Raw genomic sequence first — 13,509 nt, forward strand, 5'->3', positions numbered from 1 at the left:
GCAGGGCGCTAATTGATTGCCCGAGAGGAGACGTAGAACCTCTCAGAATAAGAAATCCCCCGACTCACAGCCGGGTTCGATCCCAACCAATTCAGTGGGCCAGGAGGAAGACCCTGGAAACCGCTCAAGTGGAGTCTGCCTATAAGCACGAAACAAGTTCATGGCTTCTACGTTAGACTGGTAGCAATTCTCGACACCACCATGATAAGGCCATGTCCAATAAACACTAACTAGCTGTCAAGTGGCCGCGGCAAAAAGCACAATTAACTTGGCCCAGATACATACTTATCAGAATAGTAACCGAACCCAGATTGAGATGGATTGCGCCCACCATTAGCTTGAGTCGCATGTTTTTTCGCATGGAAGCGCATTTTCGGTCTTGATCCAAGAACTCGAGAGCCACCAGTTCCCTGGGCCTCCCACGCCCTGAACTTGAGCGAGAGGTAGATATGCCCATGAGTCAGTCGCATGATCGGTGCTTTTTCACGGTCACAGGCTTCGAGTCGGCAGGGCGGGGAGTTACTTTGTTATTGGACGAATGCTTCGCCTCAAGCACTTTATCTATGCGGCGATAAGGTTGCCTCATAGGCTTCACCTAGAAGTGGTTCGAGGAAAAGTTTTCCCTTTCCCCGAGCTACGCCTAATCAAAGACACCAGAGGAATAATACCAGTGACTCTCCAGATGTGGCACGCGTTTGCTTTCATTAAATAACCTGGAAGTGCGATTAGATTGAGAAGTTTCCGATTCGGATTGAGAAGTACTGAAGATTGCAGAGGCACACAAGCATATAAGGAAACCTGGATAACAAGTGGTCACGTTGGTTATGTTGTTGCTATAAATACAAATTATATCGACTCTTTGTTTTCATTAGGATAAGATAACGAGGAATTTCTGTTTAAAAGAAAACATCAGTACGACTGATGGATTTTAAGAACGAATTCAGAAATTTCGATCAAATGTGTAATATAGCTTAGAATCTTCAGAGAAGTGAGCTTAAATACCTCCATTGCTATATTGACAACAAGAGTGCCAACAAGCACTTTGCTCCAAAACTCGGTTCTTTTACGGGGTATCCACGGTAATCTAAATAGCACATTTACAATGGCCAATGCCACCTTTCAACCATTCGACTCCGCTGATCCAAGCGGCCTTTGTACCCATCGCACGAGCCAGAACTGAAATTTAGCTCCGTTGGCACTTTCTTTATCGTTGCCTAGCCCCAAAAAGCGGGGCCCAGGGGGCTGACCAGAACGAGCACAGTAAAAGAGCAAGCTGAATATATTTTCTAAGTAAAATTTATTTATTGTGTATAAATAATTATTTTTTAGCTCTCGCACAAGCGCTATTAACGTTAGTAATTTACAGTTTGCTCTGCAGTCCTCGTTGTCGAACCAGGGACACGCAGTCGGATATCCAGGTGACCTTTGGTGGGGTTTGGGACGATCCTCCCTACTCCCGCTGTAACCACTGGGTGTCCCTGGTCGGCTGCGAAGAGGAAATCAAACGAAACATAACGGCACAAATAGTTGGCTTAAACAATTACAATAACAATTGTGGAATATATAACTTTGCGTACAGACTAAAAGTGAAGTGGTCCCGTCTCCACAAGCATAGCTCCCACTTCACTTACGTTCGTATTCGTAATTTAGTTAGAAATTAGATTTCTTGTACTTGTTGAACATTGTTTGCTTTAGTGTTGTGTTGCAGTTCCCATAGCTATCTATCCAATATATAAATACGAAAATCAATTGTAAAGAAGAGGGATATTCGGGCCGGTGCCACCGCTGCGCCAGGATGGATAATTTTTTGACTTGGGCGCAGTGGAGCCCCAACGGGTACAGAAGGAATGATTGGGATGGATGCGACTCGCTTCTGTGATTTTTGACTTTGGTTACCCTTAAACCCATAAGAGAGATGCAACTCAGAGGTTACAATTTTTACAAAAGAACGTTTGTTAATTTGTTGCTTAGGCGCTGCTTTATCCACTACTATATCTACCAGTTATTTATCATCCTCAGTTTTACATTTATACAATCCTCGTGCACACATACCTCAAGATACATATACATATACATATACATAATAATATACATACATAGATATAGATATTTGATATAGTTATAGTTAAAGTTAAAGTTAAAAAAAAGACCTCACACTTTATAATAATGAGTGTAAAGACCCGCCCGCGACTATGGTAAGAAGTTAACCCCGACCAGCTCGAAAGGAAGTGATAGTGTAGGTGTAGGAGTTTGAGGAAATAGAGTGTCGAGAAGGCCTTGAGTTGGCGGTCCTAGACGGGCCCAATATCACTTTGGTATCTGGCGGTCAGGTAGTTGGCCGCCTCTGTCATTTGTTCTAGGCACTGGTACAGACCGTTAAGATGCCTCCGGCAGCGCTTGGCCAGCTCCGTGGCCTTGTCCCCCGAGCCCTGCTTCGATTTGGCGACGTCTACAATGTCGCTGCCGTCGCTGCTTTGGGCGTTGTCGCTCTTATTGCCATCGGACTCTAGCCCCGAGTCGTTTTCCTGCGATATGTCCGAGTCAGAGTCACTCATGTTGCTCACCGAGTTGGTGGACATCATCGAGGCGGTAGAGGTACGGCGCACATGACCCTTGACACTTCCGGAAGCGGTTGTGCTTGGACTGCCGCTGTTGAACTCAGTCTTGCTCTCGCTGGGATTGCAGCTCGAAGTGGAACTGGCACTGGCGTTGAGCTGCTGTTGGGAGTGCTGCTGCTCGTCGTCCTCCTGGTTGGCGGTCCAAAGTAGATCTTTTTTCAGCGAGTTCAGCATGTTGTACAGATTGAACAGCTCGGATGCGCTGAGAAAGTCTTGGACATTTTTCGAATGCGCCGCTCCCCGCTTGCCGTGGGCACTGGAGGTCTGTGTCAGCTGGTTGGCGGTCGAGTCCTTGCCGGTGGCTGGGATGATATCAGTGCTGTCGCCGATCTGGGGATAAATTATGTAAAGTGGGAGCCATAAGTTGTTGGTTCCGGATCCGGATGGCTGATCGAACGGGGGGCTGGGGTTCTTGGGTTATGCGGTACCAACCTGTCGATCCATGAGCCTGCATGGCACCAGTATGGTGTCGTCCATAATGTTGACAGTCTTTACAAACTTCTCCATCACATTGACTATGCTGTCTTTGGAGAACTGCTGCTCATCGTGACGGGCGATGCGGCGCAGACAGTTTCTGAAAAACAGAACAATCGAAAGATGAGCTTGGGCCAGAGCACAATAAACCAGTAGAGCGTGTGCAGGGGAACCAGTTTGGATTGGACAATAGTCTGCGTGATTAGTGACTATGCCACATCACGCCAGACTGGACCAAGCGCTGGCCGTTCTACAGCGTCGTTAAGTCTGCGGCGATCAGACTTCCGCAACTCGAAGCCATCTTTCTTTGATGCTGGCCAACGTGACATATGATATATATGGATTGGTTTCTATGCTAATCAGCGATTCGCTGGCGTTGTCGCAAATTCAATTTGTATAAAATAGAAAACCAGTTGGTGCTTTATACCTGACAGTGCTCGTGTGGCTCTTAAAACAAGGCACAGACGGACGGACAGAAAGATTTTTATTTTGGTTTCCGAAGCCAATTTAACGCGTCCACGTGCTGTTGGGGGCCAGATGGTGGCGGGGTGCGAGGGTAAAGCTTGACTTTGCTCACAAGCTTCAAAGTAATGGTTATACAATCCTAGCTGGTCGCATTAACTTTAATTTCACGAAAAGATCGCGTAACATCGCCAGGTCAAGCCCCATAAACTTGCCTGAGCTCCCTCCATTAACCCGCCGGGAATGGAAGTTAGTTGCTGATATCTAGAGCTGGAGCGGCCAAAGTCTAGAGGCGGCTTGGTTTATCGTCGCTAGACGGTTCCCAGACGGAGCTGAAGTTGCGTATCTCCCGCACCTCCCATTTAATGCGGCCAGATTGCTCGGGACGGAACGGCATGAGGGCAGCCAGTTGGGGGCCGCGTGATCGCAGCTAGTTGACAGAGTGAGCGCCGAGCGCACTGATAAATTTAGTTTCAGTGACTGCGCCATTTAAAGACCTCTACCCTACAGTTCTGTCCCTGGCCAGCGCCCGCCCGATGCCATGGCAATCCAACTTAGAAAATCTAGATATCGATGACTGAAGTGTAACGCGCGGCAGGCCGGGGTGGGGGTGGCCACGCGAGTACTGCGTGCTCCGAGCTCTGCTGCCCGACATCGTCTCACTGTGGTCTAGGGCCAGAATAAGATCTAGATCTAGAAAGGGTTGGCGCGGGTGTCAAGGTTTTTTCCACTGGCACGGCCAGATGTCGTGGACGTCGACAGAGGATTCCCAGCCACTCAAGCGAGTGACTAATTAAGCTAATTGCAGCGGGTTCCAATCATGGAAATCCGCGTAGGAATGCGAAAACAACGCTTTTCGCTTAGACACTCGACCATAATTGATTGCCATCTCGTGGAAACCTGAGTAATCGCCTCTATTTATTTTAAATTATAGTTATTTTCTCGCCCTGACCACGACCCCTGTTTTGCTTAGCCAGTTAAGCTGGTCACACGCTAGTTCAACTTATCACTGCATTTTGAAAGGGGCGCTATTGACCTTTCCTTTCCTAGCGACTCCTCTGAACAGATCCCGAGAGCCCAAAAACGCCGGCTTCGGCAACACGCCACATGCTACCAGCCAATCGGCTAGGCAATAGGCACACCTGCTGGGTGTGCTACTCCTTGCCCGGTGTGGAAATTTGGTTAAGCCCCACCAGCGTCACGCGACATGCGCGCCAAGAAGGGCGGGGTGAGCAGCGGGAGAGGAAAGGTACCGCATACAACGCCGAAATCAGGCGACTTTTTCGCTCAGCGGCAGCTGAGGCCGGTGAAGGAGTACTGAAGGGGTGGTGGTTCGGTGGGTGGCTGATGCCGAGCTGGCTTTATGTGGCAAGCGAATCAAACGCTTCTCTTCGCGCTCTCTCTTCGGTCCGTTTCGCCGATTTCTCTTTGCTGCCGAGTGGCGTGATGTTGCCCAGAAACTGTACAGCGGCCAGACTCGCCTCCATCAGCTGAGCAAGATGAATGAATCGCTAGCGATGCTCTGCCTTCCCCTCCCTTCCCACCTTCCCTCGTGCAACCATGTTTCGTGGTATTTCTCGTATTTGCAATGTTGAGCAATGGCATATACATAGGCATACGCATACGCAGTCTTTGAACCGAGTTGACCAATATTTGGTTTACTTTGGCTTTGGCTGCGCGTCGACCTCCAGCATAATCGATTTTTGATACGCCCGCAAATTAGATATTCTACCTACTCGGTGGCCGGGTTGGCCGGATTGGCTCGGCCATCGGGCATAGAGCATTGGCGACCGTAAGTTGGCGCTCAAGGCGACACCTGCCTCAAAAAGTGACACACTGCCAGCGCAACGAGGTGAATCAGAGAATTTTCTGCGATTTAAGCGGCCCAAGGAGGCGGGCAGCACTATCCGCGATGAGTAATGGCTATGGCCGATAGCTGGGCTGGCGAACTGGTGTCAGTGGGCCGGAGGTGCGCACAGATAAGGCATCTTATCGCTTATCCCAAAGCTGTGATTTGCCTCCGCTGGCTCACTCGAAACATTTAGGCAAACAAACGGCGAAAAAACACTAACATACTTCTGTATAGGTTTACAATATATAGCCGATTGTGTCATATTAGCGCTGGCTTGGTTTTTTTTTTGTATTTGTTGTTGTATTTTTCTTTCGTGTTTGAATGGCCGTCCGTCCCCCTGTCCATCGAAAAATCGTACGATAAATTTCTTGTATCTCGTTTTTCGTTCGGCGGTGGCGGTGCAAACGAAAGAGAAAACGCTCGCGGGGTGCGGTTTGGATTCAATTTGAGAGGCGAGTAAATGGACGGAAGAGAGCGATTCGGATGGGTTGGTGGAGAAGGCGGTGCGGGGCTTGGGTGATGAATCGGGAGCGGGAACAGGGGGGATCAATTTAGCATCACTTGGGCAAATTGAACTTAAACGCCTTAACTAGCGGACTCGGATTCCGACTTACCGACTTGTCTCCAGCTTGGTGAGGTCCGTGTATCCACTCATGATGACTTCTGTGTATTCCTGATTACTATGAACTGCTGCTGCAGGAAATATGTGGTTCGAGAAATTTTCTTTGGCCGCACCAACACTCGCGCACTTTCACTCGCGTTTGGAATCGGAGTATTCCTGACTGGGATTACGAAATCGGCACAGGTGACTGGGCTGGCTTCAGCTCGGTTGCAGTGCAGGTCTGGCCTGGATTGGTTTGTATTCGAAGTAGGAGTAGCTGCTGCCCCGGCGGAACTGCTGTGTCTAGTGCGCTGCCTCCAAGAAGTCGCGGCTGTTTTATGCCAAAAATTTACATATACTCGATTAGACCCCGACTTTGGTTTGGCTTTGGCCGTCGATCTAGTCCGAACCAATTAAATATGGGAATTCTAAGCAGTCTGCACCCGCACCGAGTTCAATTTAATTTCAGTTTCTGTTTCGACACGAGCAGTCAGCGAGAAGAATTTTGAAAAAATTACAGAGAGGGGAGCATTGCCAGTTGCTTTTATAGTACGGGCCGAGTCAGGGCTGCAGAGGCTCCGATAGAACTATCGATTACTCAGCTCGGGGCAATCGATGTAAACATCAGCTGTCATGTTCAATGTGGCAGCACCAGCCAACGCCGTTAATTTATTAGCTAATTTGAAAATGCTTGAATTTAAAAATAAATTAGGATAAGCGGCAAAATATTCAACATTGTGTTGTGTTTTTTAGTTTTGCACCAAATTATCAATATAGATTGTTCTAACATAACTTGGCCAAAAAATAGAGCGTGCCATTTGATGTTCCTTTTATTACTACTAAAGTGCATTCAACAATTGCTACAGAGTACACATGTAAATTGCACTGACATTAGAGAACCGCCCAAGGTGTATCGTCCATTATTGCGAATCAATGCTCTTCCCAGAACTACCTTTGCTTCGGACCACGCCACGTCCTTTACTGTATTCTCGCAGAGTGTCCCAAGTAGACACCGTTTCCGATGGACGTCTGTGCGCATGGCCGACTCGAGTCCAAAGTCCAGCGCGGTACCGTTAGTTCGATCATTTCTTAGCATGCAAATTTAAGTGGTCTTCAGTCCCTTAATAACATTTCCTTTTCGCCTAGAGCTGCACTTTAGATTTAAATTTCTTTCCTTTTTGTGACCTAAGAAACGAAGAGGCGTTAAAGACAGTTGGAAGTAAATCTTCTAGAAGCTTACAAAATGCCTGAAGTACGAAAAGACTCAATTTATTCCGGCTGATCCCTGCGGCCCACAGCATTTTTGGAATCCTTCGCACGCACAGGTACATTTCACTAACTTGCTTACGGGTCAATGCGTCGAGCATGTTCAGCTCGGGATCCCAAAAAAAGGGAATAACTCCCCGCCCTAAGTGCTCCGCCAGGTCGTGGAACATCTGTTGGATTTAACTTAGAGTTAATTTTGCCATTCGTCGACATACTGAAGTCACTTCATGCTTACATCGGGTAAAATGAATGAGAGCGGATTCTGCCAGTAGGAGTTTGGTTCCTGTATAATTTTCCAAAGAAATAAAGTTTTAATGTAATAACTCTTGCAATTGCCCAAGTTGGTCTTCACATCGCGAAATTTTTTCATAAACCTAATTGCATTCCGGCAATTCTCGTGCACACCCTGCAGCATTAATTTCTCTACGGCGTAAAATGAGGAGCGAAAGGAGATGGTGCTGGTTTCAGTTAGGGTTTTCAGAGGCTTGGGAATCGCCTCCCAGTAAGAAGTGTTTAAGTACTCCAGTTGCTTCGTGGGCAAGACGTTCTGTTCGGCCGCCAAACGGATGGCAGGTACGAAGTCGACAGAGTACTCATAATCACCGTACACGTAGATAGTGTGGGCCGGCCCACAGGTTCTATATTTGAAATGGGACACGGCGCCGGGAACCAGCTCCACGCGATCTGATATCCGGTTAAGTGCTTGGCTAAACAAGCTCTGAAGCCAAGAACGAAGCCTGTCCACGACGAGAAAGTTTTGCGCATCCACGAGTCGACCCTGAATCAGTTCTCGAATTCTCTGGAAATCCTCTCGGGGATCATCCTTAAGGAGCTCTAACACGCGCGTCATATCGAGTAGTACGTTCCCCGGAATTTTCGGATCTCGCGTCACGGCGATGCTTTTGTAGTACGGAAATTCCAACTTAAATACCAAATCGAATTCGTTGGGCTTCGCGACCTTTAACCTATCCCCGACACTGCCTGCGGAATTTAAGCTACGCGGTTAGTAATGAATGTGAAACCCGGGCGCGTAGGGATCGCGATGGAATCGAATACGAATAAATGAGAAACGCGGCGCGGATGGATCGCGATGGAAACGAATACGAATGACTGTGAAACGCGGCTGGGAGGAATCGCGGTGGAAACGAATACGAAGCGCGGATACACGAATACGACCGGACTTTTTTTTTATCTTTATATATCGGAAATGGGATGGAGTTACGTGAACTTGCCGCCTGAGGAGGCGAGAATCAGGAACTGCTGGCCAAACATACAAACCTTCCAAACTGTACGCAGCGATGAGGGTGTCCAGCTGTGCACTCTCCTTTCTAAGTATTCCAAAGATTTTTGATTTCAGTGCTTTGAAGTGCTTACCATATCTTTGGCCCTCGTCCTTCGGAATGTCAATATACTTCTTTTTGCATACATAGAGCTTTTTTTCCACAAATTTTTCAAGATTTCTATGCTCCTCCATTTTTTCTTCTTTAATATTATTTGATGAATGAATCACAATTGAAGATACGGTTCGCCGCTAATCGGAAGCACTCGGAATCTTTTATACAATCGATTAAATACTAAAAAAATTTAATTTTTACTTTAGGTGTAAACGAACTAAACTAAACTAAACGAATTAAACTTGTATTTTAAATACGGTTACCTATTTTAAGTTTCCATCTTGACACAGCATAAGATCCATTACCCAGTTCTTCGTTAGTAAGTAAGCGCTCAGTAAAAATACCGAGCGCATAATTCACCGCTCAATTTCCATGAAAAAAAAACCTATAATTTTATCACAAAAACACCGCTGTTTAAGCGCATTTTAATAGGCAAAACATATCACGGTTCATCGCTATTTATTCACTATATATATTGAAAGAGGGGACATTTGGCATTTACATCGCTGTTTAGCGGTTTTTCATGAGCTATTTTACTTTTTTCATCAGTTATTTATTACTATACATTTATTTGACTTATTATTTATATTATACATAGGATTCAAATTCAAGAATACATATAGAATTCCAGAGCCTTGGACGTCTTGTTGTCCTACGTAGTTAGGGCCAGCATCTTTTCAGTTAAGTTTGGAGTATGGGTAACCTTAAAGTAAAATATATTAGGATAATAAAATTAAACTTAAACGATCGCTTCTGTGAGTAATAATTGAGGCTGCTTGTAAAATGAATACATTACCCGGCATAATTAATGAATACAATTCCAAAATACTTACCATTTTCTTAAAAACTAGCACTCAATTAAAATCGCTTATGCTTCTCACAAAAATCTAGTCGCAAGTGATCCTCGTTGTTTTTCAAAAGCCGATAAATTGTGGAACTACATCGACCATTGTCGATCGAACCAATATATTAAAGTCTTTTAAGCATTTGAAGAACTATTAATGCAAAAATAGTGGCGGGATAGTATTGAGGATATTAAAACGAGGGAAGTGGATATTTTGAATTTGATCACCGTCTGTCTTTAATCTGAATTCACAATGAAATGCAACAGGTCTTTTAAAATGAGCATTTGAGGGCATGAGCCACCACCAGCCATTAAAAAACGAAGCATGAGTTTCACATTTGTACAAAATCATTTCGGCCAAACTAAAGGTGTTTTATTCAGACGATAAACAGTACTATCAATATGGAGTTCCTCGACTAGCGAGGTCGGACTGCTTAGTGACCCGCGGTGGCGGCCTTGGCAGCGATCTCGTCCTCCTTAGCATGCAGGGCGATGAGCTCCTGCTTCTTGGTGGCGATACGCTCCTCGCGGCGCTTGCGGGCCTCGCGCACCTTCTGTCGGCGAGCCTCGGCCTGATCAGCCAGCATCTTGCTGCGCTGCTTCTCAGCCTTCTTCTTGTGGATGTACTCCATGAGGACGCGCTTGTTCTTGAACACGTTACCCTTGCACTTCATGTACAGGTCGTGGTACAGGTGCCTGTCAATCTTCTTGCTGTCGCGGTACTTCTTCAACAGGCGGCGCAGAACGCGCTGGCGCTGCATCCACAGCAGCTTGGTAGGCATGCGGGCGTTCGCAGTACCCTTGCGCTTTCCGAATCCGCAGTGACGTCCCTTGCGGCGGGCCTCGGTGTTTTTGCGCACACGGTAACGGGAGTGGACCACGACGGGCTTCTTGATGATCAGACCATCCTTGATAAGCTTGCGAATGTTCTGACCTGGAATGGGATAACAACACAGTTAGCTGGACTGTCTATTCGACCATTTAGTCCATTTCTACTCACGCGAGTTTGTGTTAGCGATCTCGTTGATTTCATTGGGGTCCAACCAGACCTTCTTCTTGCCGCATCGCAGCACGGAGGCTGCGAGCCTCTTCTGGAGCTTTAGAGAACTGCAAAGGAGGGTAACTTGTTAGTCCATCATTTCGAAAGTAGCGTGCTGGGATGCGCCTATCAGCTTGTGTGTGTGTGCATGAGCGGCGCATGTTCGGTTATTTCACAACTGCCGGAAAACAGAATGGCACTTGTCCGACCGGCAGCCGCATCATACGGCACGCGTTCGCCCGGCACACTTTGCAAACATTTAGACGCCGCGAGCGCAACTTTTCGCTCATATTTACGAACACAAATCTACCTCATGCTGTCGACCTCGTCGTGGCTGGGAAAGAAAGAAAAATTTGACAGCCGGAAGTCAGCACCATTTTCTGAAGGGTGCTATCGATACATCGATAACGGACTCGGGGGTCTGGCAACGCCTCGGGGATGTACTAGTTTGAGCGGAGTGGCAAGATTTATTTAAAAATATTATTAAATAACAAATACTTTGTGCAGTTTCCAGCACTGTGCATGTGCAAAATCCGCCCATATTTATATTGTTCGAATTCAGTTAGAGCCATTAAGTAACGAAGCTTGGTATATTTTGTTTATCCATCTGCGGTCACACTAAATTGGCTAAGAAAAACAAAAACAACTTTTTATTCCAGGTGCAGCTGTTCAGACTGCACTTTCTGCAATGCAGCACACGCTTATACGCTGCTTGGGCATGGCCCGGATATCCCTGACGCGTTTGCAGCCCAGACCCACAGTGGCAGCCTCCAGGGGACAGGAAGCTGGCTCCATCACCACCTCCATCTCGAAGCCAACACAACCGGTCAGACGATCTTTCGCCTCGCTGCCGCAGGAGCAAGACAAGAAGGATCAGAATGCCAGAGAAAGCCTCAACCGCCTGCCTCGCCTAATGGACTTTCCGGAGATCGTGTGGCCATCGGCGCTGAACTCGTTGAAGAATTGGATCACCATACAGTTCATAATTCGACCCTACTTCGACAGCGAGTTTCAACTCAAGGACTTCATATACGGCGCCAAGCAAGCGCTGCAGGTGCGTCATGGTCCGGCTATCATGAAGTGTAATGATTGTTAATCCCTGATAGGTAGTATCCTCAAAACTAATGGGCGGCGACCTAGACTCCCTGGACAATCTTGTCTCGCCCGAGGCGATCGCAGAGCTTAGGCCGGTAATCCAAAAACTGTCAATGACGCAACGGAGGCAGCTGGAAATCAGTGAGAGCGACATATACCTCAGCTTTCCATATCAGGTAGGTATTATGTTTGACGATGCAAGCGACAAGCTGCAGAAGCGTTTCGTAGAGATCACCATGGTGTTTCACGTAATGCGTGGTCTATCCGAGATGCGGGAACGCGGCGAGGAAATACCCTGGAACATGGGGTAAGTTTGGACTGCCACTGCCCGAAAGCTAAGCTCCTCCTCATACCCATTTGTTGCAGGACCCTTCCCGAGTACCAGGACAAGGTTTTCATCTGCAACTACCGTTTTGTGAAAGAGTTCACCGCTGGGCACCAATCGGACTGGACCGTAAATGTGGCCAACCAGTTTAGGGCCATCGACCTTATTAACGAGACCAAATAACATCGGTCCATGGCTACCACCACCGGCACTGTTCGCCGACTCATAGCATATATTGGCGTAAGCCACCGCCTTCGTTGGAATAAAAGTTTCGTTTTCCGCATTTAAGTATAAAAAACTAAAATCTTTACTGTGGATCTCAGGTTTAAATTAGGTTCATGTGAAATGAGTGCATTTGGCTGCAGATGCTGGACGAGCAAAGCGCTCAGTGTCCCTCGTGCTTTGCTCTGTAGATGCCTTGGGGATCGTACTTGTTCAGGAGCAGCTTCCATTCGGCGGCTTTGTTGGCGCGAAGGTAGTTGATTACCTTCTGTGAGTTTTTGCGTTGGACCTCCGTGCACTTTGAGCAGTCGGAATGCAGGGCGTCGGGTAGAAGACGCTTCAGTTCACGGCCCTCTGGTGTGCATGCGCCCTTGTCCATCAGGCACTTAAGATAATTACCCAACACTCGGTTGTTGGTCAGAACTTCATCCACGTTGACACTGTCGTACTTGTTGGTGTAGGTTTTTTCAGGGGCGGCGGCCGCAAGACCGACAATAACACAGAACACTAGAGCTAGTGAGGCTTTCATCTTGGAGGATTATCTGGAAAGGCAGGTGAGAAATTCGAATTATTAAAGGTAAGCCACGAAACACACGTCCTAAAATGAGGGATTTTTGGTTTCCGGGTAAGCGGATAATAAGAAGGCGTCAGTCAGTCTCGACTTTTCTGTGTTTTTGACGCATGTCGAAGAATCATCCAAAGCGGTTAGTGGTCTGCCCACCAGCTCATGCATTATTTATGGCCCTTGGCATATATATCGCATATGCATACTAATTGGCGGTCGTTTGGATTTAATATTTTTGAAAAGATTTCACAATTTCACCGACAACAAGTAGTCTTAGCAGCTTTCGACTTCTTTGCGTCCAATATGCGAATCCGTGCTAGCCCGTGGCCATATGTTTGGTTTTCGCAATCCTTGATCCATGAGGTGCAGCACCCTCATTTCCTCGGGTGCTTGGCCTGACCAGGGCGAACTAAACACGGCTTGAACAATGGCTTACTCACTTCTCTTCCGGTGGTTTTCGGTGGCCCGGGTGCAGTTGTGGTACGATCAAAGGCGCAACTCGAATTGCGAGCAGTTAGCCCGCTGGCCTCGCTTTTATACCAGGAGCTTTAGCGGCTCATACACTGAGCGCAATGATCAGCTCTCTGGCGTCCGGAGCTTTAGCAGGCAGGGAGCAGGCGGCGGGTTTGGCCAAGTCGCGGCACAGCGTAGACCCAAAGCAGGCAAACCGAACCGGATTTTCGATGACTGACTTAAGGTTTTTTCAGCCGAATTTCGGCAAGTGGTCCGAGGCTCGGACCAGCGGTTCAAAG

The 13,509-nt window shown here is 47.3% G+C and overlaps 5 protein-coding genes across 5 annotated transcripts; 1 reads left to right on the plus strand and 4 right to left on the minus strand.

Moving 5' to 3' along the window:
- Window positions 1–1,476: 1,476 nt before the first annotated feature.
- On the minus strand, window positions 1,477–6,517 carry LOC116800473 (dentin sialophosphoprotein). The gene is made up of 3 exons (XM_032715701.1): window positions 6,021–6,517; window positions 3,051–3,192; window positions 1,477–2,948 (listed from the first exon to the last, which is right to left on the minus strand). The coding sequence occupies exons 1-3, from the start codon at window positions 6,059–6,061 to the stop codon at window positions 2,292–2,294; spliced, it is 840 nt and encodes a 279-aa protein (XP_032571592.1). The 5' UTR covers window positions 6,062–6,517; the 3' UTR covers window positions 1,477–2,291.
- Window positions 6,518–6,819: 302 nt separating this feature from the next.
- Window positions 6,820–8,779, minus strand: LOC6618913. The gene is given in 5 exon segments (XM_032715705.1): window positions 6,820–7,073; window positions 7,076–7,192; window positions 7,248–7,443; window positions 7,509–7,556; window positions 8,648–8,779. Coding segments are annotated over 5 exon segments (561 nt in total). The 5' UTR covers window positions 8,702–8,779; the 3' UTR covers window positions 6,820–6,927.
- A 1,058-nt stretch (window positions 8,780–9,837) lies between these two features.
- On the minus strand, window positions 9,838–10,967 carry LOC6618914 (60S ribosomal protein L19). The gene is made up of 3 exons (XM_002043126.2): window positions 10,861–10,967; window positions 10,512–10,618; window positions 9,838–10,445 (listed from the first exon to the last, which is right to left on the minus strand). Exons 1-3 carry the CDS (start codon window positions 10,863–10,865, stop codon window positions 9,946–9,948), a joined length of 612 nt encoding a protein of 203 aa, XP_002043162.1. The 5' UTR covers window positions 10,866–10,967; the 3' UTR covers window positions 9,838–9,945.
- A 201-nt stretch (window positions 10,968–11,168) lies between these two features.
- LOC6618915 (m-AAA protease-interacting protein 1, mitochondrial) lies at window positions 11,169–12,258 on the plus strand. Its single transcript, XM_002043127.2, has 3 exons — window positions 11,169–11,604; window positions 11,657–11,952; window positions 12,012–12,258. The coding sequence occupies exons 1-3, from the start codon at window positions 11,239–11,241 to the stop codon at window positions 12,151–12,153; spliced, it is 804 nt and encodes a 267-aa protein (XP_002043163.1). The 5' UTR covers window positions 11,169–11,238; the 3' UTR covers window positions 12,154–12,258.
- Window positions 12,254–13,289, minus strand: LOC6618916 (ejaculatory bulb-specific protein 3). Its single transcript, XM_002043128.2, has 2 exons — window positions 13,198–13,289; window positions 12,254–12,734 (listed from the first exon to the last, which is right to left on the minus strand). Exon 2 carries the CDS (start codon window positions 12,719–12,721, stop codon window positions 12,356–12,358), a length of 366 nt encoding a protein of 121 aa, XP_002043164.1. The 5' UTR covers window positions 12,722–12,734; window positions 13,198–13,289; the 3' UTR covers window positions 12,254–12,355.
- Window positions 13,290–13,509: the final 220 nt, after the last annotated feature.

The sequence above is a fragment of the Drosophila sechellia genome, chromosome 2R (genome assembly GCF_004382195.2).
Source record: "Drosophila sechellia strain sech25 chromosome 2R, ASM438219v1, whole genome shotgun sequence".
Taxonomy (NCBI): Eukaryota; Metazoa; Arthropoda; class Insecta; order Diptera; family Drosophilidae; genus Drosophila; species Drosophila sechellia.